At 42.6% G+C, this 25,950-nt stretch overlaps 1 protein-coding gene across 1 annotated transcript; it reads left to right on the top strand.

The window, feature by feature from the left end:
* The first annotated feature begins 141 nt into the window (after window positions 1-141).
* On the top strand, window positions 142-10,454 carry LOC130035742 (protein SLFN14-like). Its single transcript, XM_056127619.1, has 5 exons — window positions 142-468; window positions 2,340-3,412; window positions 5,258-5,386; window positions 7,274-7,988; window positions 9,573-10,454. The coding sequence occupies exons 2-5, from the start codon at window positions 2,353-2,355 to the stop codon at window positions 10,405-10,407; spliced, it is 2,739 nt and encodes a 912-aa protein (XP_055983594.1). The 5' UTR covers window positions 142-468; window positions 2,340-2,352; the 3' UTR covers window positions 10,408-10,454.
* Window positions 10,455-25,950: the final 15,496 nt, after the last annotated feature.

Below are 25,950 nucleotides of genomic sequence, written 5' to 3'. Positions count from 1 at the left end.
ACAGGGGAACTAGAAAAATAAACTAAATAATACATTTACTTTGGAAAGTAACAGAATGGTTTAGTGATGGAAATATACAGACAGCTTTTAAAAAAATAAATGTATAACTTCAAAATTAATCAGAAGGGGTGGTGTTTGTGCAATGTATGATTCAGTCTTTTAGACATAAGAACTTAAGCTTTCATCCCTCACCTGGAAGCCTCTGAGTTTCCCCTTTTTCCTACCTCATTCACTGTTAGAGGTCCCTAGTCTGCTAATCTGCCCAGTCATAGGCTTTTCTTGAGTCCTTATCAGCTTTCCTCAGTGGGTCAATGTTGTGAAGACTAATGGAGCCTGGCAGAGTTCCTGCTCCTCCCCCTCTGATATCAAAGGGTAGCAGGGCCTGTGACAGAAGACAAACATTCGGACATCCAACCGGAGCCAGATGTGGGACTGAAAGAGCAAGAGGGAAAAAAGCAAGAGCATCAGGTAAAAAAAAAAAAGAAAAAAATTAATCTCATCTATCCTAGATACAGTTTATGTCTGAAGGTATGAAAAACTTTAATAAAATAGTAGCTAAGAAAAAACTTAGAAGAAAAATGAGGGAGAATTGTGTGATGAATAGATAGGATATAAAGCCAGATTATTCGAAAACTTTGTGTCTCTCAAGTTGTTATCTGCATCGAAAAAAGTAGTATCAAGAAGACCTGGTGGCATGAGCTTATAGGTGGCAGTTCCAAAGTAATTTGATTTGTTCAGTGGGATCCAGCAGATGACAATTTGAAGGAGAAAACTGCAGGTGGTAACAAGGAAACCATTTCTAACAGAGTTGTTGGATGAGAGAATGGTTTGGAAGGCTTTGCGTTATGTATTGTTGGAGGTGGTCAACCAATTTCTGAAAAGAAATTTGTGAGAAATTAAAGAGGGGATTTTAGATTATGATAGATGGTTAACCAGAAATATTGTAGGATTGTTTGATATGAATAAAATGTTATTTGAAGTTTCCCTAAGGAACCATATATTTAAATTTACCAATAGAAGATGCTTAGATGTGAAAAATAAATTCATTAGGTGGTTTATAATCTATTTGGAGGACATGGAACTGCTACTAAAGCAAACTAATGTGAGAGGAAAGTACATATTCTGGAGGCTGGTGTTTCCCCCCAATACCCCTCAGTAGTGTAAGCAACAAACTCACGGTTTCTGCTTTGCAAAGATCACATAGAATAAACAGGTTCTCTCATCTAAAAGAAGACTGTTGTCTTGGGTTAGTAAATATTTTATTTTTCAGTTAACAGAAGGTAAGGGATAATTTCCTAAATTTGGGGGGCTGGAGAGATAGCACAGCAGGTAGGGCGTCTGCCTTGCACGCGGCCGACCCGGGTTTGATTGCCAGCATCCCATATGATCCCCTGAGCACCACTGGGAGTAACTCTTGTGTGCAGAGCCAGGAGTAACTCCTGTGCATTACCAGGTGTGACCCAAAAAGCAAAAAAAAAAGAAAAAAATTCCTAAATTTTGGCTCAGAACACCATTTTTTTATTATTTAAGTGGCTGTTCTCTGGTCTGCACAACAACAAGAAATTTACTATAATTTAATGACTGTGTCCCAAAGGTTCAAGTCCTTTTGTAGGTCCTAGAGGGTTCCAAAGCCTAGGACAGAGCAGTTAGGTGGGAAGGACAATTTGACTCTGATACCACATTGTTTATGAAGAAATGTACTTTAGAATTTGGAAGAATGAAAAACCAAAAACAAAAATGTTGTGTTTGATATCAATTGACATTATTACATAAACAGACTAAAGCTTTTTAAAAATGCATATAATAGTACATAAATAACATCGCATTTTATCTTTTTATAGCCAGATATGCTATATCACATATATGCCAAAGAATATAATTTTGGAGTATATGTGATATACTGCATTGCCTTCCTTTATTACCCTTGAACTAGAAATCAGAACATTTTCTAACTGCAACTTCTACTTCAGCATATCTCTAATAAGCTACTTTGCTTCTGTTGCCAAACCACACCCTTTATATCTAGGCTCATTGTTGGTGCTTCATGATTTTAAATTTTAAAAAATGTCTAAAATTTTCGGCAATAAAAATTTTCTTTATAGCAAAATATTAAACTTTCCACCTTCTCTATGCCTGTGTATATTTGAAAGGCCAAGGATCTTGCTAAGAGTTGTTAGAAAACAGTGATAGCAAAGACTCTTTGTTTTCAATGCTAAAATGTAGCTCCAATAGTTTACATATTTTAAGAAAATCTTATAATGGCTGGCATTCTTGTTTATGCAGAAGCAACTGTCTCTTTTGGTTATTTATTAGCCCCGTTTCTGCTGTTTGATATGCAGGAGCACAGCCAAGATGGAAAGGCCCAAGTCTGATATGGAAGTACTTTATCCCGAAATAATTGTTAAAGTGGGCACAGTCACTCTTGGAGAAGAAAACAGGAAGACAATGACCAATATCTGTTTGAAAAGAATTGAGAATTCTAATATCATCAAAGCTACATGTGCACTGCTAAATTCTGGAGGGGGCATAATCAAAGCAGAGATCCATGACAGAAACTATAGTTACCGATGTCATGGGCTGGGACAAGATCTGGAAACATCTTTTCAAAAACTCCTTCCTTCAGGATCACAGAAATATCTCGATTACATGCAGCAGGGTCACAACCTCCTGATTTTTGTCAAGGCGTGGAACCCAGAGGCTTGTAGTGCCCCACTAAGGATTTGCAGTTTGCACTCCAACTTATATCAAAGAGCTGTGACTTCTGCTATCAACTTGAGTGCTATCAGTGCTTTGGAGCTTCTGCGGGAGAAGCAGTCTAGAGCTCAAAGAGGAAGGCAGAGAGTGAAGGAACTGTGTCCTCAGGAAGTTCTTGACAGGTACATTCAAGAAGAGGAAGATATGAGGATATGTGCCGCAGAACTGTTTAAAAAGGACAGACTTGTGTATAAGGAGAAGCTCAACTTTACTGAGTCAACCCATGTTGAACTGAAAAGGTTTACCACCAAAAAGATTGTCCCTCGTATTAAAGAGATGCTGCCTCATTACGTCTCTGCATTTGCCAACACTGAGGGGGGATACATAATTATTGGTGTCGATGATAAAACCAAGGAAGTGTTTGGCTGTAAGAGAGAAAAAGTGAATCCTGACTCATTAAAAAATGAAATAGAAAGCTGCATAAAAAAATTGCCTACATACCACTTCTGCTGTGAGAAGCCAAAGGTGAATTTCACCACCAAAATTTTGAATGTGTACCAAAGAGATGTCCTGTATGGTTATGTCTGTATGGTTCAAGTGAAGCCCTTCTGCTGTGTAGTATTCACGGGAGAACCGGATTCCTGGATCATGAGGAACGATTCGATCACAAAGCTGACAACTGAGCGCTGGGTGCGCCTGATGTTGGGCATCCAGTCAGGTAAAAAGGAAGCAAAGTCAGTGTCATCAGGAGGAAATCCTTCTCCGCCTTCATGGGCATTTGATCACAACATTTTGATAAAGAATAAAAAACAGGGGCTGGAGAGATAGTGTGGGTGGGTGGGGCGTTTGCTTTGCACGGTGCCGACCCAGGTTCGATTACCAGCATCCCATATGGTCCCCGAAGCACTGCCAGGACTAATTCCTGAGTGCAGAGTCAGGAGCAACCCCTGAGCATCGCTTGGTGTGACCCAAAAAGCTAAATAAATAAATAAATAAATAAGATGTTTAAAAAAAACTTAAAAAAAAAAAGAATAAAAGCAGGGGCTGGAGCAATAGCACAGCTGGTAGAGCGTTTGCCTTGCACTCGGCCGACCAGGGTTTGATTCCCAGCATCCCATAAGGTCCCCCAAGCGCCTCCAGGAGTAACCCCTGAGCATCAGCTGGATGTGACCGAAAAAGAAAAAAAAAAAGCAGGGGCTGGAGAGATAGTACAATGGGTAGGCCTTGCACGGGTTTGATCGCTGACATTCCGTATGGATATCCAGCACTACCAGGAAGAATTTCTGAGTGCAGAGCCATGAGTAACCCCCTAGCATCACTGGATGTGACCCCCACTCCCAAAAGCCAAAATAATAAGAAAATAAAACCCAGGAGCCAGTAGGGCTCTTGTCTTTCCTGTGGCCCACCTGCATCTCAGAGGGTCCCTCAAGCCCACCAGGAGTGATGCCTGAGCGCAGAGCCAGGAGTAACGCCTGAGAAGCACCAAGTGTGTCCCCCAAAACAAAATAAATAAAAATAAATCAAAAACTGTTTTTGCTTACACATACTTTACCTCTTCAAGGTTCTTTGTCTAATATAACTAATTAAAAAGACTCAAAATATCTCTCTGGGATTAAAAGAAGACAAAATTTATATTTGAGTCTGTTTGAGGAAAATTATAATACTTCCTGGATGAAGAAGTGTAAATTTCCCTTTGTTTCACAGGCTTATAATACTTGCCAAAAACATTTATCAATACTCAAAGATGATATTTAATTTTGATTTTATTTATTTATTTTGTTTTTGGGTCACACCTGGCAATGCTCAGGGGTTACTCCTGGCTCTGCCTGCACTCAGGAATCACTCCTGGCAGTGCCCTGGGAACAACAGGGGATGCAGAGGATCCAATCCCAGCTGGCGGTTAGCAAGGCAAGAGTCTTACTTACTATGCTATCTCTCCATCCTCTAAAGCTGATATTTCAGTGAATTAATAATTATTTTCTTAAAGATTGTCGAGGAAAGCCAGTTCTTTCTAGAGAAAGTTGTTCACCACTTTGAATTGACAGAAAAACATTAGGAGATCATACTTGTCATTATTGGGCTTAGGGCACCACCCAGTGGAGAGAAAGTATTGCAAAATGAGATACCAGACCAGTGGATCGGGACAGAGGGCTAAGACTATTTTCCCCTCTAAATAATCTGCTCAGAACCGTCCCTGGGATTTTGAATCTATCAATAAAGGATTTTCAGATTGAACGAAGCTTATTAGCTTTTCTTTAGTGTTCCACAAATTTGATCAAAGAAACTTAGATCAAAGTTTTAGTTGTTTTAATTGTATTTTGGAGTATGGGACCACACCTAGCGGTGCTCCAGAGCTATTTCTGGCTCTGTGTTTATGAGTGAGTGACTCTAGGTGGTGCTTGAGGGATCTTAGTGCCTGGGATCCAATGCTAGTTGGCAACAGACAAGGCAAGAACCATAGCCCCTATAATATCTCTCTAGCCCTTGAGTAATTTTATAAGATAATTCTTTCTCTTGTCCTAATTTACTCTTATCTGAAATAACTTTTCATGCATTTGTTTAGTTCCTTCCTATTTGGCCACAGAATACTGCTTTCCTCTGAGTTCACCAGCTTCATCTGCACAAAGAAGCCTATCATATCCCACAAAGATCCTGAAATTAAAGAGGACTCTTCAACAAAGCTTGTTTCCAGGTACTTATTCTTGATTCTAGTGGAGGAAACTTTTTATTTTATAAAAAATAAATTGGAAGGAATCAGTAGCAGTTAGCTCAGCCTTTCTCCTTAGGGAAAGAGTAAATGTAGGACCTAATAGACCAAAGACTGCTGAAATAATTTATGTGACTGGTTCTTGTTTTCCAGCCAGAAAAACCACACTATACTGCTGTGGGTTTAGTGGCTTCTTAGTTATAGAGGACAATTGTTCTCCATATTTGAGAGAAGTTAATTTAATTTCTTTCAATTAAAAAATTGTTTTGTGGGGGAATCTGGACTATACTTATCAATGCTCAAGTGCTATTGCCTGGCAATAAGCTCAGAGAACCACACGTGGTGCCAGGGATAGAACCAGGGTTAGTGGGGTTCAAAGCAAGTGCCTTAATCCCTGTATTACTTCTCCGGTCCAAGGAATTTTCTTAAACCCCTTAGGTCCCTATCTTGGGAGAATTGTTTCTTGTCTTTCTGATGTAAAAGGAGTTAATGGATGAGGTCACCTGGATTCTTTCTAATGCAGAGTTTTCAAGGAGGCTCTATTAACGTTTGGGTCAAGTAGCTCTTTGTTGCAGAGATTTGTCCTATAAATTATGGGATATTTAGTAGAATTCCTGGCCTTTGACCTCTAAATGACAGTCGTATCCTTGACCCAACTGTGACGATCCAAAAATGTCCAAACATGGCTAAATATTTCAGGGGAGTGGATGTATGGTGAGGGGTAGGGAATGCAAAATTATCGTGTTAAAAATCATGTATATTTATGATATGCTTTTAAGAACTATATGTACATATGTATACAATAGTTTTATTGAGAGAGTATGTTTTTTAAAAATTTTTATAATTTTTTTAGAGCATTACAAAGTCCTTCATGATTGTATTTCAGTCATACAGTATTCCAATACCCATCCCTCCACCAGTGTATATTTCCCAGCACCAGTGCTCCCAGGTCCCCTCCAATCACCCCCCACCCCCCACCCCCTGCCTGCCTCTTTGGTTTGTGGTTTGCATTGTGGTTTGCAATATTGGAACTGAAAGGTTATGAAGAATATTCCTTACCTACTTTTAACCCTCAGATCTTGTCCAGCATGATAATCCACAACAATTATTGTCATACTGGTCTCTTCTCTATTTTACCTACCCTCAGCCCCCACACACACTTGTGGTTAGTTTCAACGAGTATGGGTTTTTTTCAGAGAGAGAAAGCATGCAAGAGAGGAATGGTCAAAAAGTAAAGGTGAATGACTGCCTCTCAATGCCTCTTTTGCAAACCACAGCACCCAAAAGGAGAGAGAGAACAAAAGGGAATGCCCTGCCACAAAGGGGGGGGTGGGGGGGAGGGTTACTGGGATCAGTGGTGGTGGAAAATGGGCACTGGTGGAGGGATGGGTACTCGATCATTGTATAATTGAAACCCAAGCACAAAAACTTTTAAGTCTACAACTGTACCTCAAGGTATTACACTAATAAAATTTTTTTAAAAAAAAGTAAAGGTGAGCAAATGCATACAGTGTTGGAAGGTGGTTACCCCAGAGAGGATTGCAAGAATAATTTATAGAAAGGTTCCTAGTTTTTCCAAAACCACCATGTACTCAAAAAATTATAATAGTAAGTAAGTATAATGTACCATTTGGGATTGAAGAGTTGGTATTAGAAGATTATTCAGTGAAGACTCTCTCCCTGGTGGCCTTCCTCTATATGAGAGTTCAGAAATAGGCACTTTGCAGTCCTGGCCTGAGAAGAAAGAGGGTGCTTTCTATGCAGATAAGGAAACCATCGTCCCATGACTAGTCTCATTTCTTCCTGTGATATGGCAGGAATACTTACACTTTTGCAAATTTTAGTAACTGACTTCTATTCCTTGAATTTCAGTGACTCGGGAAGAAATACAGTTTAAACCTGAATCCTTCTGTCAGAAGCTATTCTCAGATCACAGAGGACTGAAGGAATTAATGAAGATGCACATATATCCTTGTTCTCAGGGCATTGTGATATTTTCTAAAAGCTGGGCAAGGGATATTGGCTTACAGAAAGAGCAGAATGTTCTGTGTGATGCTCTCCTAATAGCCATGAATAGCCCTCTGGTGCTCTACACAATCTTAAGAGACCCTACTTGGATTGGAGGGTTTGAATATGCACGAAATACAGCTCAACAGTTAAAGCAGAAACTGGGTACTGCCGGTGGCTACACAGGGAAAGTGTGTGTCATTCCTAGCTTGATACACCTGTCCAGCATAGGGCACAGGCCCAGTGAAATGCCAGTGCGTTATCCCCAGTCCTACAGGCTTCCTAATGAAGAGGAAATGGAAGACTTGTTGCAAGCTCTTATAGTGGTCTCTATGAGCTCTTGCTCTCTCTTAAGTGACCAACTGAGCAACGAATTTCTCAACTTGCTTATCGAGGAGCAGTGTGAGCTGCTTTCAGAGAGCCTTCAGGAGACACGAGAATTGCTCATCTATTGCTTTCCAGGAATCAGAAAGACAGCCATAGCCATAAAGATCATCACGAAAATTAAGGATTTATTTCACTGCAAACCAAAAGAGATCCTCTATGTTTGTGAAAATGACTCCTTAAAGGATTATGTGATGTAAGACTTTCATGAACTTAACACAATCAACAGATTTAATCTTTTCTAGAGTACCATTAAAATAATTTGCTGTGTTTTGGGATGTGTGTGTGTGTGTGTGTGTGTGTGTGTGTGTGTGTGTGTGTGTGTGGTGGGGGAGGTTTGAGCTACACCTGGCTGTGTTCAAGGTTTACCACTGGTTCTGTGCTCAACCTTCCAACCACTCCTGGCAGTGCTCAAGGGACCATATGTGGATTCAAATTAGAGGAGGCAAGAAATAACCAAGTTTGTTAAATATATATGTATTTATAAAATAACATATAATATTTATAATATAATATAAAATATATTTATAAAATATGTATATATACATATATAAAATATGTATATAACAAGTCTCACAATGTTACTGGGCCTGCTCGAGAAAATCGATGAACAATGGAAGGACAGTGACAGTAATAGTATTTAAGGGCTAGAAAGATAGCAGATAAGACTCTTGCTTTCGTGTGGTTGACCCAGGTTCAACCCCAGGCACCAAACATATTCCCTTGAATTCACCAGGAGTGGTCCCTGAGCATAGAGCATAGAGCATAGAGCCCTGAGCACCACCAGATATGGCTCCAAGGCAGAAATAGACAAAATATGAGGTATATATAAAATATGTACATATACACATACCTATGTGAATATGTACAGATATGTGCATATAAATATATAAAAATTTATATTTTTATAGAAGACACTGCATTTGGGCACCACTGGGGTCACACTCAGCAGTGCTAAGGGCAGGGGGCATGCAGCATTAGGATAGAACTTAAGGTCTCACTCATGTTAGTTACATGCATTACCCCTTGAACTGTGAATTGGTATGCACACATAACTATATATTGTTCATATATAAGCAATAGTAAAAAAATCATAACTACATGATTTGGATTTTTTTCTTTCTCTAATTTTTCCCTCCTCCTCCTCTGATATACTGAAACAATATAAAGGTAAGTTGAGGTACATAAAAAAAGTTCTATTTCTAGAGAGGCACAATTGTATAAATTTGATATCTTACGTTGACATGTCATAAAAGTCAGGCACCTCTTAAAATTTTTCTTGCCAAAAAAAATCTAAAGAGGCTTTCCTTTAGTACTATGCAATTAAACAGGTAACTAGACTTGCTTTTGAGGAATTTCTATTATTAATCTCTTGTGTGTGAAAATTCCGATATATTACTAGGTGATTTGTTCTCTAGTTCCTAAAAGGGACCAAAAGTAAAGAAATGGTAGTAACACATGCAAATTACTTTTGAGATTTTCTTTAGACAAGGAACTTGTCTTCAGTGGTTGTCATGAAGGAATGACCTGTTAGTAAAAGTAATTAAAAAAAAACTCCTACCTGGGTTCATTTTAAAAGCTTTACATGCTAATTTAACTAGATAACAGCAAAAAAAAAAGGTAGAATTTGATATTATGTATCTGGTCTGTTAGGTAATATATAGGTAAAACAGGTATGAAGTAATCACCAATTGAGGACTAGCCCGAAAGAACCACAAATGCACAATATTCCATTTATTTTTTTTTACCTAAAACTCTGTTCTCTCTTTCACTCTCATAGGGAACAAAAAACCTGCCAGGCTGTGACCCGCAGAAACTTTATGCGAGGGGAGTTCCTAAAGATAAAGCACATTGTGATGGATGAGACTGAGAATTTCTGCAGCACCTATGGCGATTGGTACACTAAGGCTAGAAGCATCACCCACCCCAACGTGAGGGGGGCTGGAAGTGAGAACCCTCACCATGGGATTCTCTGGCTTTTTCTGGATCCTTTCCAAGCCCGTCGTGCAGACGTCAGTGGTCTCCCCCCTCCATCAGCTCAGTTTCCTCGAAAAATCATCACTGATGGGGTCCACTGTGCCCTGGAAATAGCGATGGTCATGAAAGAAGAAATGGTGAGGATCAAAAACAATCCTCCCTCCAACCTGTCTCCAGACACGCTGGCTTTGTTCCGGCAAGCTGCCTACGAGAAGACCATGTGTGCGCAGGCTCCACGGGGGGTGTGTGAGACATGGACCAATCTGACAACAGAACAAATGGCAGAACATGTGACCAGGAAATGTCATGATCTGTTTCAACAGGGCTACCTGCCCCAAGACGTGGCAATTCTGTGCAGGAGACGAGAGGACCGAAGACGTTATGAGGCTGCACTGCTAAGTGCAATGGAATTAATTGAGATTCCTGGAGCAACAGAAGTCGTGTTCAACCACGCTGCTGGTGTTTGGGGCCCTCACATCATTTTGGACAGTCTTCAGCAGTTTTCAGGCCTGGAGAGGAACATTGTGTTTGGGCTTAGTCCAGATTGTACCCTGTCAGAGGAACTTCATAAGCTCCAGTTTGCCTCAAGAGCCATCAAACATCTTTACTTGCTTTATGAGAAAAAGATGGGTTTCTGAAAATTATTTTAAATGACTCAGAAGGCCAGAAGATGGCAATCCCTTTCTCTCAGGCAGGTGGTATCAGTATCACTGTCATCCTGTTGTTCATCGATTGCCTCAAGCAGGCACCAGTAATGTCTCCTTCGTCCTAGCCCTGAGATTTTAGAAAGTGCCACATTCGAGGCTCTTTCAGGGTCAGGAGAATGAGACCTATCATTGTTACTGGGTTTTGGCATATTGAATACGCCATGGGGAGTTTGCCAGACTCTGCCGTGCAGGCAGGATACTTTTGGTAGCCTGCCAGGTTCTCCAGAGTAAAAACTAGATAATAGATAATAATATATTGTGCGAATATAAAAAAATTTTTTAAATTCCATTGTACAATCTAAGGCATAGAACCCAATCGTGTCCAAATTCTATAAATTAGACTCAATTTTATTTTAGGTCTGGAAAGGCTGTGTTGTGTGTCCAGTTCTGTGCCAAGCATTTCACACCTTCCCCGCCCAAGTGCCACTCCCAGCAAATCTTTTTTTTGCTTTTTTTCTTTTTGGGTCATACCTGGCATTGCACAGGGGTTCCTCCTGGCTCTGCACTCAGGAATTACCCCTGGCGGTGCTCAGGGGACCATGTGGGATGCTGGGAGTGGAACCCAGGTAGGCCTCGCGCTAGGCAAACGTCCAGCCCCGCTCCCAGCACATCTTGCGGAGGGACCCTTGGCTGCGGCTTCCCGGACCCTCGGCCGTGGCCTCAGTCTCCCCGACTGGCAGGGTAGCTAATCCTTTTCACATATTATGAGTGAGAAAATCATGGCATGGTCAATATGGACACAGGAATGTTCCAGTGGGGGGACGGGGGTGGGGAATGAGGGGCACAGGTCCTTCCACTTCATTTGTCGTGTCCATGTCCTTTCTCCGGGTCACTGCAATTCTTCCTATATAATTGCAACATTCTCAAGGCCAGAGTGGTAGTGGATAGAGTGTTTGCCTTGCATGCAACCACCTGGGTTTGATCCCCAGAATTTCATATGGTCCCCCAAACACTGCCAGGAGTAATTCTGAGTGCAGAGTCAGGAGTAACCCCTGAGCATTGCTGCTGTGACCCCCCTCATCCCTCCCTAATTTACAATACTCTTATAATTGTTTCCCTACCTCTGGTTGTCCTGATCCAATCCAGCTTTCATACTGACTGCTAACGAGGGTCTCCTCAGATTGAGAACTAATTTTGTGACATTCCTTGCTAATCTATCTTTAGTAAGTCTGTGCAGTCTTCAATCCAGTTTTCAAGGTATCCCACAAGATACCACTTACTCCCTAACGTGTCCATTATTATACTTCCTCCTTCCAGTGTTTCTGAAGCACCCCAGTCGTGCTGACCTATTTTTGGCAATTTCAAGAGTCCAGTATCTTGGTGACACCTTGGTTAACGACTCACACTGGCTAGGACCTTCAAACTTTATAAGCACAAAATTGGATCTCCTTTTTGCACTAAGAATAGACCAGTCACTGAATCTTTAAGCTAATCAAACTCAGAAAAGATCCAAGTATAAACAAAAATACTTGTTCCTTTACAATGAGGATAGTGTAATAAGAGGGTCAGATGTTCTTGCTAATCAATATATTCAATAGTAGCAGAGGAAGTCAAATTATTTAAGTGTATTTCTTCAGTAAGATAATTTGTAAACATGAATCAAATGTAATCTTTAATTTTATTTATTTTTATCTATTTATTATTTTTGATTGAATCACAGTGAGACAGAACATTACAAAAGTGTTCATGATTGCATTTCAGTCATATAATATTTTAACACCCATCCCTTTACCAGTGTAATTTTCCAGCACCAGTGTCCCTCAATTTCCCTCCCACCCCTTCAAATCACCCCCCCCCACACACTCCAGCCTGCGTCTATGGCAGGCAACTCTTTTCTCCCTCTTTCTCTTTCTCTCATCAAATGTAATCTTTAGACTATGTTGAGCTATTGGAATTATCAACAGGAATTTTCCACCATAAAGGCCAGACATGTAGTTTTGCAAAAGAAAGTAAATTTTTTAATTTATTTATTGGACTTTGGGCCACACCTGGTGATGCCTGATGGCTACTCTTAGCAGTGCTGGGGGACCATGCCTTCATCAGACCCAAGTCTTCCATGAGTAAAACATGAGCACTAGCCCTTTGAGACATCACTTAGTTCAGAAAATAAGCTGATAATGCTAAGGACTATGAGTTTTATTTCTTCTGCCTCATGAGAAAACTTTTAATTTTGTCTTAGTTTCTGAACTTTCCAGGTTAACCCCCCCAAAATACTTAACTCTCCCCAGAGCTGAATTTTATTATTTTTTAAAAAGTTGTTCATGATGATTTTTGTAGACATTCAATATACTAACACCAATCCCACCACCAATGTACCTTCTCCAATTCTCCCAACCATCCCTTAAGCCTGCCCCCATAGCAGGCCCTCACTAATTTATTTTATATTGCTTATTATAAGTAGTTTGCTAAAAGAATGATCAAAAAATGTTTCCTTATAAGCAATTAGTGAAGATTGTCGTATCTTACCATGATCCATTAAACCCTTGTATAAAAGATTACTAAGATTGGGGCTGGGAGAAAAAAAAAAAGATTGGGGCTGGAGTGATAGCACAGCAGGTAGGGTGTTTCCCTTGCACGCGGCCGACCTGGGTTCGATTCCCAGCATCCCATATGGTCCCCTGAGCACCGCCAGGAGTAATTCCTGAGTGCAGAGCCAGGAATAATCCCTGTGCATTTCCGGGTGTGACCCAAAAAGAAAAAAAATTACTAAGATATTGTTACAGGTTAAACCTACTATATATTTTTATTGCCTTCTACATTACAATTTGGTGTCAGCACCTTTTATGTCCACTCTATCAGTTGAAAATCTTGTCAATTAAGTACCTGTTCAGATGCTCATCTTGTCTATTAAACATTCATCTCCCACCAATTAAACTTTTTTTATGTAGGAATACTGCTATTTATTCAGCCACTGATTAGCTGATTGAATTGGGCATGAACTCCACCTTACTTTTTTTTTTTATAATTTTATTTATTTTTCTTCTTATATTTATTTATTGAATCACTGTGGGAAAAGTTACAAAGCTTTCAGGTTTAAGTCTTGGCCATACAATGATCAAACACCTTTTCCTTCACCAGTACTCATTTTTCACCACCAAGAACACCAATATACCCGCCCCACCCCTCCCAATGTCTGTGAGGCAGATGATTTCTACTTAACTTTTCTCTACATTGATTGCATTCATTATTTTGCCAAAAGATACACCATTATTGTTTAGAATTCCCCGCCCACAACAATCAGAATTGCTGAAAAGGCATTGTGAAATACTTTGTTTTTTATAGTTGGTTATGAAAGTTATATAATAATTTTGGATTTCTGCAAAGAGCCAGATAATTACGAGATTGGTTTCTGTGTGTCTGGTGTTATCCACCAATTAAACTTGGTGTCTCCTTTTCTCACCCAGTCTTTGGTTAAACGGAGGGAGAAAAGAACGATAGAGCATTGGTCGGAAGGCCCAAGAGTCACTTTGGCAATACTTGGCCAAACTGGCAAGGCAGTTTCATGCTAGTATCCAAAATTATGAGGTTCTGTTTAGACCCTGTAGGGCAGAGGCTCCAGAATCATCCTGGCAGTGCTTGGGGATCTCCACGGCTATGTCTGGTGATGCTTTGGGGAGCATGTAGTGTTGGGGTTCACACTTTGGTCCTGGGGATGTTTTTACATGCAGAACATGTGTCCCAAACCTCTGAACTATCTCAAGGTTCCCATTTTTTTTTTTACATTTAAAATTTTTATTTTGGGCACCATGGTTTACAAACCATTAGTAGGCTTTTATACATAAACTAGTCTAGCACCAGAGTCTCCATCCCTCAGGTGTCTGCTGCCCTTCACCATTGTCCCAGGGTCCATCACCCACCTTCCCCACCCCAGGGGAAGCTTCATACTAAAGACAAAATAAAAGCTTCTATCACACACACAAAATTTTTTAAATTTAATTTTGCTTTTTGGGTCATGCCCAGCAATGCTCATGGGTTATTCCTGGCTCTGTACTCAGGAATTACTCCTGGCTGTGCTTGAGAGACCATATGGAATGCTGGGGATTGAACCCAGGTTGGTCGTGTGCAAGGCAAAAGCCCTACCCACTGTACTATCGCTCCAGCCCCTAAATTAAAAACTTTTTAAAAACAAATAAAATAAAAGTTTCTATCACAAATAGCACAGAAGCTGTCAAAACAAGAAATCCTTGGTGAATGGTGACTTTAAGACATCCCAGGGACCCTTCTGAGTTTTTCTCACTGGTCACTATAAAATGTGACTTTTTTTTCTTGGTTTTTGTTTTCTGGAGAATCACACTGAGAGATGTTTCAGGGATACTCTTGGCTCAGTGCTCATGTGTTGCTACCCACTGGTGCTTGTAGAACCATGTGGTACCAGGGATTGATCCCAGACTTCCCATATGCAAAGCATGGGCTCCAAGGCCAGAGAGACAGTACAAAACTTAAGGTTATGTACCTTGCACACAGATGATTCTGGTTCAATTCCTCTCATTGCCTATACTTACTGAGCACATCCAAGGAATACAAGACCCTGTATAATCCTTGATTACTACTATGTGTGGTCTTAAAAATACATTAAAAAAACCAAAAGGGCTAGAGAGATAATACAGTGAATAAGGCCTGCTAGGCAGCCTACCTGGGTTTAATCTCCAGAATCCCATAGGGCCTCCTAAGCCTGCCAGGAGTGATTCTTGAGTTTAGAATTAGAAGTGAACCCTGAGCACCATTGGGTGTGACCCAAAACATGTACAACAATATAGTTTATAGAGGCTACTAGAAAACTTAAATCAGAAAATCATTGAACTGCATGGATTAATTCCCTCTCTGACTCTAATATTGCCTCTTTTCCCCCTGTGGCATAAAATATTTCAGAGTTATCATTCAAACAATTCCTCCTTTACTTTTTAGCTTCCTTTCCTGTTCCACTCCTTATAATGTAATCCTTAATAATAAATAAGGTTGGCCCCAAGATATGGCTCAATACTAGGACACAAATCTCATGTCATATACATGCTGTGTTTGCTTTCCTAAAATAATAAAATAATAAAATAATAATAAACCCGTGTGCTTTCAAACAGATTTTCTTCATAGACTATGTGAAGAAAAGTTTAAAAGATTCTTTTGGATAAATAACTGTTTTCCTGATAAGTGACCCTTCACCCTCCTAGTTGAATTTCCACTAATAGACACAAAACCAGACACTTCCCCACCCCCTTGAGGTCAGATAGTTATCAAGTGAGTATTCTAACTTTATTTCTTTGAAGAATCTAATCTTAAGGACCTGATATGGTACAGTGGATAGGGCACTGGCTTTGCATGCAGCCAGAGTTCAATCCCTGGCAACCTATGTACATCCCCCAAGTACCTCCATGAGTGACCCTGAGCGGAGAGGCAGAAATAGTGCCTGGTCACAGCCACGTGTGGCCCAAAGGTCAAAAGAGGCAAGCAAATAAAGGTTCGATTCGTGAATCGAAACTTTACAAAGTTTTGTTGTTCTTACAATGACGCTTCACTTTTCCAGAAGATAGCAGTCAGCCTGGGCTTCCTCCTTTTTTTTGGGGGGGGGGGGTACGGGGGAGACTAAGTTCTGAGCACCATTTCTTCCCTGTGAAGATGACCCCGACCCTAGGCTGCAGAAACCCGGCCTGTGGATACCCCAACTGCAGATACCTGAGCCGGCTGCGGGGCGTTTTCTCAACGAGAAAAAGAGGTAAAAAGAGACTGCGAGCACCTGGTCAGGCATCTTCGACAGGAAGAATGATCGGGAAAAGAGCAGGAACTGAGAAGGAAACCCCCAGCCCCACACCCGCTGCACTGGAAGCCAGCACCAGGCATCCCATCCCAGAGCCAGTGGCCAGTGGCAGAAGGACCACCAGCGCGGTTTTAGGGCCGTCTGAGCTCCCGCCCTTGCAGCGCAGCTCCCAGGAAGATTAGGCCGCGGCTGGGCACCTGCCTAGAGACTGGAAGCTGGACTGGACCTTGGGGTGCAGGAAAGGATGGAGCCCTACTGACTCACTACTTCCAAGCCTCCCTCGCGCGTCAGCAGGGCCTGGGGGACGACTTGGCAATGCCCCTTTGCAAGCAGGAATATGCTAGTGAGTCATGGGAGGGTGAAACAAAGCCCCCACCGTTTCTATCAGGCGATGCTTGCTGCCACCTCGCCTTCATGAGGGATCAGATGAATGCTCGCTGGAAGCCAGATAAGTCTTAGAACGTGTGGATGCTGGAAAATCAGAGTGGAACATGCCTGAGATCACGGGAGAGTTGAAAAGAGCACCTTAAGCTATTCCTTAACAGGTAGTTATGGTGCAGCGGCCACTTCAAGGATGTAAGTGGATTTCTACAGGAGACTTCTTTATTTAGATATTCCAATGTTTGTGGGAATAACTGAGACAAGGACAAACCCAGGCCAGTTAAATATGGTTGAATTCCTGAAAGCCTGAAAGGCCCCGCCAAACACACATCTGCTTTCATTCAGATCTGCACCATCCACACAAAATTATCTCCAGAGAAACACGGAGGTGGAAAGGGAGGGACTCTTAGAATCCAGGTTGATACCTTTAAGAAAAATGGGAGTCAGTCCTTACCTTTAGTACTATCTCTCTCGACCCTTCTTCTAAATATTGTACTTTAGTAACTTCATGTGTTTTTTCCCCAGATGTATCCAGGATTCATAGTTAGGTGCAGAAGGGTGACCTGGTAGGGCTAACTTGACAGTACCAGAAGCAGAACTTGAAATTTTCCTTTGCTACACAGATGCAAAACTTGGGACATTCTTAAGACAACTCAGTCACTGACAGGATGGGTCTTAATCATTTGGGGAGAACTGAGAGTTCTGATATAAATATTTATTCTTTTAAAGTGGAAATTTCCAAAACTTGTTCTCAGAATAATACAGACCAAGTCTTAGTTGTGATAATAAGCATTAATTGTCACTTTACAGAGAAATTAAGGCTCTATGGAGAGTAAGAAACAGAAACATTTTCCCTGGCTTTCTGTAGGAGATAATATTGGATACTAAAATAAAGATGTATACCAGTTCTTTTTTTAAATTTATTTATTGAATCACTGTGCGAACAGTTAAAGAGCTTTCATGTTTGAATCTCAGTCATACAATGATCAAACACTCATTCCTTCACCAGTGCACATTTTCCACTACCAACTCCCCACAACCCACCCTCCCCCCTACTTGTGTGGCAGATAATTCCACATTACTCTCTCTCTCTCTACTTTGATGACATTCAGTATTTCGACATCAGTCCCACCATTATTATTTGGAATTTCCCCCAAACACTCAGACCTGCCAAAAAGGCGACATTAGACAATTTGTTTTCTATTGATGGTTATGAATAGCATATGATGTTGCACAATCTTGGAATTCTAAAATTTTAATAACTAGGTCTGGAGAGATTTCTGCCAAGAGCTGCTCGGTTCCAAGATTCGTTTGTGTGTCTCTGGGATCATGACCATTAAGGAGCTTAATCAGGAGCCTGTGGTTGGGGGAAGGGGGTGTTCGTGGGCGGCATCTTGATCTGGTTAGGAAGGGGGAGGAGAAGAACCAGCTCCACCCCTATCCCGAGAGGCCCTGGGTGTGTCATCACTGCTGGCCCATACCTGGCTTTCCCAATAAGCTCTGGAAGATGGTGGCCGCTGGGCTTCCAGGGGAATAGGCGGAGGGTCCCATCTGGGGTGAAGGAGGCCTAATGCAAGGTCTGGAGGCATTTCTGCCAAAAGCTGCTCGGGTCCGAGATTTGTTTCAAGATGTGTACCAGTTCTTAAGGGTACAGAACTAATCTGTACAGAATCCAGTTTAGAAATTAATGCATTTATTTTGTAAATTGTCAGCTTAGCTTCACTGATTTTACGAAACACCTTATTTAATTTTATTTATTTTTGGTGTGGGGGTCTCACCAGCAATACTCAAGGGTTACTCTTTTATGCACTCATACTCCTAGCAGGAGACCATATGTGGTGCCAGGGATTGAACCTGTGTCGGCCATGTGCAAGACAAGTGCCCCACCTGTTGTACTATCCCTACAGCATGAAATACCTACTTTTAAATCAATTGCAGGGTTTTTTTGGGGGGGGGGTGGAGAACACTTGGCAGTGTGCAGGGTTTACTCCTGGCTCATGTACTCAGGGTGACTACTAGAGGGTTACAGGGGATCGTGCATGGTGCCAGGGATCAACACTGAGACAGACACATGCAAGGCAAGTGCCCTACATCCAGTACTCTCTGGTCCCTAAATTAGTTGCTCTTTTGAACTGTAATTTTTGTCTCTTTTTAAAATTTTATTTTATTTTTATATAGTTGTTCACAATAATTCATTACATTTAATATTCAAACACCAATCCCACAACCATGCACCTTCCCACCACCATAAGAGAAAAGTGTGTGAAGATTATTGCATTTCACCCTGGAGCCATTTTAAGCCCTTGTATAAGAGATTACACAATCACGATCACGATCCTCCCCTTGTTCATCGATTTGCTCCAGCGGGCCCAGTAACATCTCCATTGGAGACTTTGTTGTTACTGTGTTTGGCATATGGAATACATCACGGGTAGCTTGCCAGGCTCTGCCGTGTGGGCGAGATACTCTCAGTAGCTTGCCGGGTTCTTCGAGAGGGGCAGAGGAATCGAACTCGAGTTGGCCATGTTGGCTGCGTGCAAGGCAAACGCCTTTCTGCTGTGCTATCAAGCATGATTCATTCGAATGCCTAACAACCCGAATCGGACGTTTACATTTGAATAGATGTGGCTCACTGCCTGCAGTTTCTATCTTCGTTGTCTACGCACCAACATCTCATTATGATGAAAGAGAAATTGAGAAGTTCTACATGGAGCTAGAGAAGTTCTATAAAGAAGACCACACCTTCTACAAGATCATTGTGGGTGATTTTAATGCCAAGATAGGACCGAGAAGATCAGCTGAAGAACTTCACATCGGGACCCATGGCCTAGAATGGAACGAACAGGGTGAGAGACTGTCTGAGTTCATCATGTCGACCAAGACCATTCATGGTAACTCACAGTTCCAGAAGGCAGAATCTAAACGATGGACATGGGAGTCTCCCGGTGGATGATTCCACAACGAAATAGACCACATCATATTCAATCGACGGTTTTGCCTGACTGATGTTGCTGTTGTCCCAAAATTTCGAATGGGATCAGACCACCGTCTCCTTCGTGCAAAATTCTACTTCACAGAGCGGGGAGAAAGGGCTGCAAAGTTCAAAAAGAGAACTCCTAGAATGACCACCAACTGGGAACTCTTTGGTACTATTGCGGCAACATGGGAAGATGCCATTGTTGACAACATTGACGAGGAATAGGATCGACTGGTTCAGCACCTCCATGAATGTGCGAGGAACGCCAAGAGAGAGATAGCCACAAAAAATCGCCTATTTTCGAAAACTCTTGAGCTAATTCGCCAGCGTGGTTTGGCGCATGCCTCAGGCAACCGCAAGCTAACGTCCGAGCTCGCAAAGCAGTGCAGAGATGCGATCAAGGAAGACCTCAAAGAGAGAAGAGCAGAAGTACTGGTAGATGCGGCAGAAGCCGGGAAAAGTATTCGTAACGCCCGCCTGTCCTTTGCCAACTACAAGACCAAGATGACTGCCCTCCGACATCCTGATGGATCCATCACATCCTCCAGAACGGCAATGGAGAAGATTATCCATGACTTCTACTCAAATCTCTTCGATAGCCATGTCCACTTGCCGACATACCAAATTCCACAGGATGGATATGTCGTTCCCAACGTTCTCCCTTCCAAAATCCGACATGCCATTTCGTCGGTAAAGAAACAAACAGCACCCGGCCCAGACAAGGTCAGACCTGAACACCTGAAGAACCTGCCGTCAGTACTCATCAATACACTGGCTCGGCTCTTCACTCGCTACCTGTCTGAATGCAAGGTTCCGTCCCAATGGAAAACCAGCAGGACCGTACTACTATTCAAGAAGGGAGACATCCATGACATTGGCAACTATCGCCCGATCTGCCTATTGTCTGTCATCTACAAGTTGTTCACTCGAGTCATCCTAAATAGGATTGGCAGAACACTAGATGAAGGACAACCATGCGAGCAAGCAGGGTTCCGCAAAGGATTCAGCACCATCGACCATATCCACACAATAACCAAGCTCATTGAGGTTTCTCGGGAGTTCAAGATGCCTCTCTGTTTAACGTTCATTGATTTAAAGAAGGCCTTTGATTCTGTTGAGACGGAAGCGGTCATTGAAGCCCTAGCCAATCAGGGCATTCAAGCCCAATACATCAGGATCCTCCGTGAGCTGTATTGCGGATTCACTACCAGGATCTCACCATTCTACAAAGAAGTGATCGTTGATGTCAAGAGAAGGGTGCGGCAGGGTGATACCATTTCACCGAAACTCTTCAGTGCCACCCTCGAGAACATCATGCGACGACTGGAATGGGAAGGAATGGGAGTGAAGATAGATGGTCGGCAACTACACCACCTCCGCTTTGCTGATGACATTGTTTTAATAACACCAAACATCAGCCAAGCGGCACAAATGCTGGCCGACTTTGACCGTGAGTGTGGAAAGGTAGGACTACAGCTGAATCTTACGAAGACAATGTTTATGAGAAACAGCCTTGTTCCTGACGCCCCATTCGCTCTCAATGGAATGACCATCTCCGAATGCAACAGCTATGTGTACCTAGGTCGAGAAGTCAACATGACAAATGACCTGGCACCCGAGCTGCGCAGGAGGAAGAGAGCGGCTTGGAACGCCTTCAAGAACGTCGAAGAAATAGCTAAGAGGACGAAGAACCTCCGACTCCGGGCACATCTCTTCGATTCCACTGTTCTTCCTGCATTAGCTTATGCCTCAGAGACCTGGGCCCTACGCAAACAAGATGAGAACGCTATTCAGGTCTCCCAAAGAAGAATAGAAAGAGCTATGCTTGGAATATCACGTTTCACTCAAATGAGAGAAAGAATTCGGAGTTCTGACATCCGTCGACGATCAAGAATCAGGGACGCTGTCTCATTTGCCAAGGTGTCGAAAATCAGATGGGCTGGTCACGTAATGAGATTTAAAGATGACCGCTGGACTAGAGCTGTTACCGACTGGATTCCACGGGATGTCAAAAGACCGCGTGGCCGCCCACCTTCCAGATGGTCAGACTTCTTCGTCAAGATCATGAACGATCGGTTTGAGGCCTTTCATGTTCCCGGAGCGAACAGATGCCATTGGGCTACACTAGCACGCGACAGGGACAAATGGAGACGTTACTGGCGCCCGCTCGAGCAAATCGACGACTAACGGGAAGTTAAGTGATTAAGTGATCAAGCATGTATATTAAACCCAAACAAACATGTGTTACTTTTGGTACATCAGAAGGCTAGAGCATGAGAGGTCACTGTGCCACAAATGCAACTGCACACTACAGAAACTGAAATTTAGAATATGATTATAGAGCAGATTCACACATGGGTAAGGTGTATCTTGCTCTCTTCTTGACCATTGATGAGATTATATGGCATTGTTGGCAGTTTGTGGGTGCGACTGCTAATCTACTAGAAAACTAGGGAGCTGTGGGGAGGAGGCCCAGTCCCGCTCCAAGCCAGTCTGGAGCTTTCAGTCACGGGCCCACATACCTGGGTTTTTCTGCAGGTTCTCTTGTGGGTGAGGCTTGTCTGAGCCTGTGGAGAGTGGCCTTGAGCATGGCTGTGATTGAGTTCCGGAGATTTTTGGTTGCTGGGGTTCTGCTGGGTGGAAGGGAATCTCAACCCATCCCCCTCTGAGTTGCTCCGGTCAAGACAGCCTGGCGCATGGTCAGGACGGTCTGTAATTTTTGTCTCTTTACTTTCATAACTTGGTGAACCACTGTTAGGGTCTGAAAGCTTCTCTCCAGAGTCTAATATTAAAACTCTAACCCTCTAGTGTGACTGAACTTTTAGTTATGTAAGAAAATAATGAATAATTAAAGAGGTCATAATCTCACCCTGATCAATAGGTTTATAACTCTTTTTTTTTGGTGGGGGGCACACCCAGCAGTGTTCAAGGGTTATTCCTGGCTCTGCACTTATTAATCACTCTTGGTGGGCTCAGCCTACCATATGGAATGCCAGGGATCAAACCCGAATCAGCTGCATGCAAAGCAAGCACTTTACCCTCTGTACTATCTCTCTACCCCAATTTATAATCCTTTTAAGGAAAGACACCAGTGCCAGGAGAGAGTTCAAAGGCTGTAATTCATGCTCAACATGTGCACAAGCCCTGGTTCAATTCCCAGTACTGCATGACCTCATGAGCACAGCCAGGTGTAGCCTTGGAGGGCCCCAGCTGGTGACTCCCACATAAAAAAGAAATGACGCACCGAAGAGCACTTTTTCCCTCTTTTTACGCACACATAAATAAAAAGTCATATAAGTATGCAGAGAAATGGTAACTACCTACAAGTTAGGAGAAAAGGTGTTAGAGGAAGACCACCATACTATAGTCACCTTAATCTTGAACTTTCAGTCTCTACAAGTATAAAAAATAAATTTCTGTTGTTAAGTCTTTGGTATTTGGTTATGGTAGTAGGTCACTAACACAGTCATTCATTCAGTTACACTTCTAACTGAAAACAGTGATGTACTTAATAATGCTAATGCAGTTACTTATATGTTTTTCTACAAATGCGAAATATTTTATAATTCTACTATCAATAATATCAGCAAAATATTTGGATAACTAAAAAAATTGATTGGATGATTACATGACTAATTCTCTTCTACTTATCCCCTCTTCCACATAATCAAAGTATTGAGTTAGGTTCTCTGCCTATTTTTCTTCTATCTCTGCTCACAGAATTCCAGCCTTAATGCAATAGACTCTTTTACCTTCAGCAAAATAAGATGTGTGAGCAAAACAAGAAGGAACGTGTTCATGATTTGTTTCTAACTGCATTAAATCAGATACAACTAAGGGTCTAACTGCCATCCCCAAAAATGTCTTAATAAGTTAGTCTTGTAAAAGTCTTGCATTTCAGAGTGGTTGCAGTGCATGTGAATGTAATGTGTTGGGGGGGGGGAGCTGCAGAGCATCAAACACAGAACTTCACATATAAAATCATGTACTCAGGGACTGGAGAGATAGCACAATGGGTAGGGCGTTTGCCTTGCATGCGGCCGACCCGGGTTCGATTCCCAGCATCCCATATGATCCCCTGAGCACCACCAGGAGTAACCCCTGTGCATCGCCAGGTGTGACCCAAAAAGCAAAATAAATAAATAAATAAATAAAAAATAAAGTGAAGCCCTCTTTTGAAAAAAAAATATCATGTACTCTACTAACAAACTATACCCTCTGTCCCTCCCCAAGATACATTCTTTTAAAAGCATTTATTTGGGCACCAGGACTTACAATACTCTTAACAGTAATATTTCAGGCATACAATTTTGTTCTATCACACCTACGACCAGAATGTCAATGCGTCTTGACCACTGTCTCTAGGCTCCCTCCCACTCCCCCAAGCTCCCTTAGCAAACTTAGTGGGCAGGCCCACTAAGAGACATTCTTTGAACATCTATTTTTTTTTATGTAAGAGTACTGCCATTTATTCAGCCACTGATTAGCCGATTGAATTGGGCATGAATTCCACCTTACTTTTTTTTCTCTCACAGTTTTATTTATTTATTTTTCATCTTATATTTATTTATTGAATCACTGTGGGAAAAGTTACAAAGCTTTCAGGTTTAAGTTTCGGTCATACAATGATCAAACACCTTTCCCTTCACCAGTACTCACATTTCACCACCAAGAACCCCAATATACCCCCCCACCCCACCCAATGCCTGTGAGGCAGATGATTTCTACTTAACTCTTCTCTACATTGATTACATTCATCATTTTGACAAAAGATGTACCATTATTGTTTAGAATTCCCCCCCCCCAATAATCAGAATTGCTGAAAGGGCATTGTGAAATACTTTGTTTTCTATAGCTGGTTATGAGAATCATATATTGTTGCGTGGCTGCTATTGTGGCCATGCAATTTTGGATTTCTGCAAAGAGCCAGATAATTTTTTAATTTTTTAAATTTTATCTGATTTTATTCTTTTTTTAATTAATTTATTTATTTTGAATACCCATCCCTCCACCAGTAACCATTTCCCACCACCACGGATCCCAGTAACCCTCCCACCTCCATCCCATCCCCATCCCACCCTGCCTCTGTGGCAGGGCATTCCCTTTTGTTCTCTCTTTCCTATTGGGTGTTGTGGTTTGTAAAAGAGTTAAGCCTGATTTTCAGGGAGAAACGTTGGAGAATTTGCTTTCCATTGACCACTTTTATATATAAGGAGATGCCGCGCGGCTGCATAAGCGGCCGTGCGTTTTGGAGTAAGAGTCTTGGTTCCTGCATAAGCAAGCTATGCTTGTAGAGGCTCATGGTCACCGGGATTCCCTCTGGAGGAGGCGGGATGCGGCACCTACCCCATCTGGAACTTCCCGGTGATCTCGGCTCTCTTCGGGACCTGGAGCATTCTCTGGGAGCTGTGCCCCCCACCCCCTCCCCCGCGGCCTTTCTTCTCTGTGGCTGTGCGCTGTAAAGATGAAGAGCCAGATAATTTAGAGATTGGTTTCTGTGCGTCTGGTGTTATGGTTGTGCTGGAGAGCCGCTCGTGGTGGGTAACTCAGAACCTCGGTAGGATGTGAAGGAAGAGCCGGTACCGCTCCCCTTCCCATGAGACTGCAGTTGCCCCATCACCGCCGGCTCATACCTGGCTTTCCTATAAGCTCTGAGGTAGCAGCCACCTTGCTGCTGGGTGAGGGAGGGGGCGGAGAAAAGGAAGGAAGCAACGCCCTTCCTTTCCTGGGGAGGCATGGCGCCACAGTTTAATGCATAGTCCATTTACTTTTCTGCCACAAGCTGCCAGGCTCTGGATTAAGTCCTTTTGCCTCTGGAGCCATGTCTGTGCTGGAGAGCCGCTCATGGCGGGCGAGCAACTTGTGACCTCGGTTGGGCATGAAGGACGTGCTGGTACCAACCCCCTTCCCATGAGACTACAGTTGCCCCATCACTGCCGGCTCATACCTGGCTTTCCAATAAGCTCTGAGGCGGCGGCCACCTTGCTGCCGGTGGGGAGAAAGGCGGAAGGGAGCAACACCCTTTCCCTCTCGGGGAGGCATGGTGCCATAGTTTAACGCATGGTCCATTTACTTTTCTGCTGCAAGCTTTCGGGCTCTGGATTATGTCCTTTTGCCTCTGGAGCCATGGCCGTGTTTGCAGTCCAGATACATTTCTGCCAAAAGCCGCTGGGTTTCGACATTTGTTTCTGAGTCTCTGGGATCATGGCCATCAATCAGCTTGATCAGGAGCCAGAGAGGAGGCGGCGACTTGGGGTCTCGCTGGGATGGGGAGGAAAGGGCGGTTCCACCCCCATCTGGTGAGGCCCTGTGTGTCTCGTCACTGCAGGCCCAAACCTGACTGTCCAGTGGCCTCTGGAGGTTGGCG

The sequence above is a fragment of the Sorex fumeus genome, unplaced genomic scaffold (genome assembly GCF_029834395.1).
Source record: "Sorex fumeus unplaced genomic scaffold, SorFum_2.1 ptg000063l, whole genome shotgun sequence".
Lineage (NCBI taxonomy): Eukaryota > Metazoa > Chordata > Mammalia > Eulipotyphla > Soricidae > Sorex > Sorex fumeus.
The sequence above is the reverse complement of the archived record's forward strand: the minus strand, read 5'-3'. Positions and strand labels throughout refer to the sequence as shown.

What these genes read in the sequence shown, in the direction of transcription:
- LOC130035742 (XM_056127619.1), top strand. Translation starts at nt 2,353, where the DNA reads ATGGAAAGGCCCAAGTCTGATATGGAAGTACTTTATCCCGAAATAATT. An exon ending in TCAACAAAGCTTGTTTCCAG is followed by an intron (nt 5,387 to 7,273) that starts GTACTTATTCTT and finishes CTTGAATTTCAG; the next exon opens with TGACTCGGGAAGAAATACAG. An exon ending in TCCTTAAAGGATTATGTGAT is followed by an intron (nt 7,989 to 9,572) that starts GTAAGACTTTCA and finishes TCACTCTCATAG; the next exon opens with GGAACAAAAAACCTGCCAGG.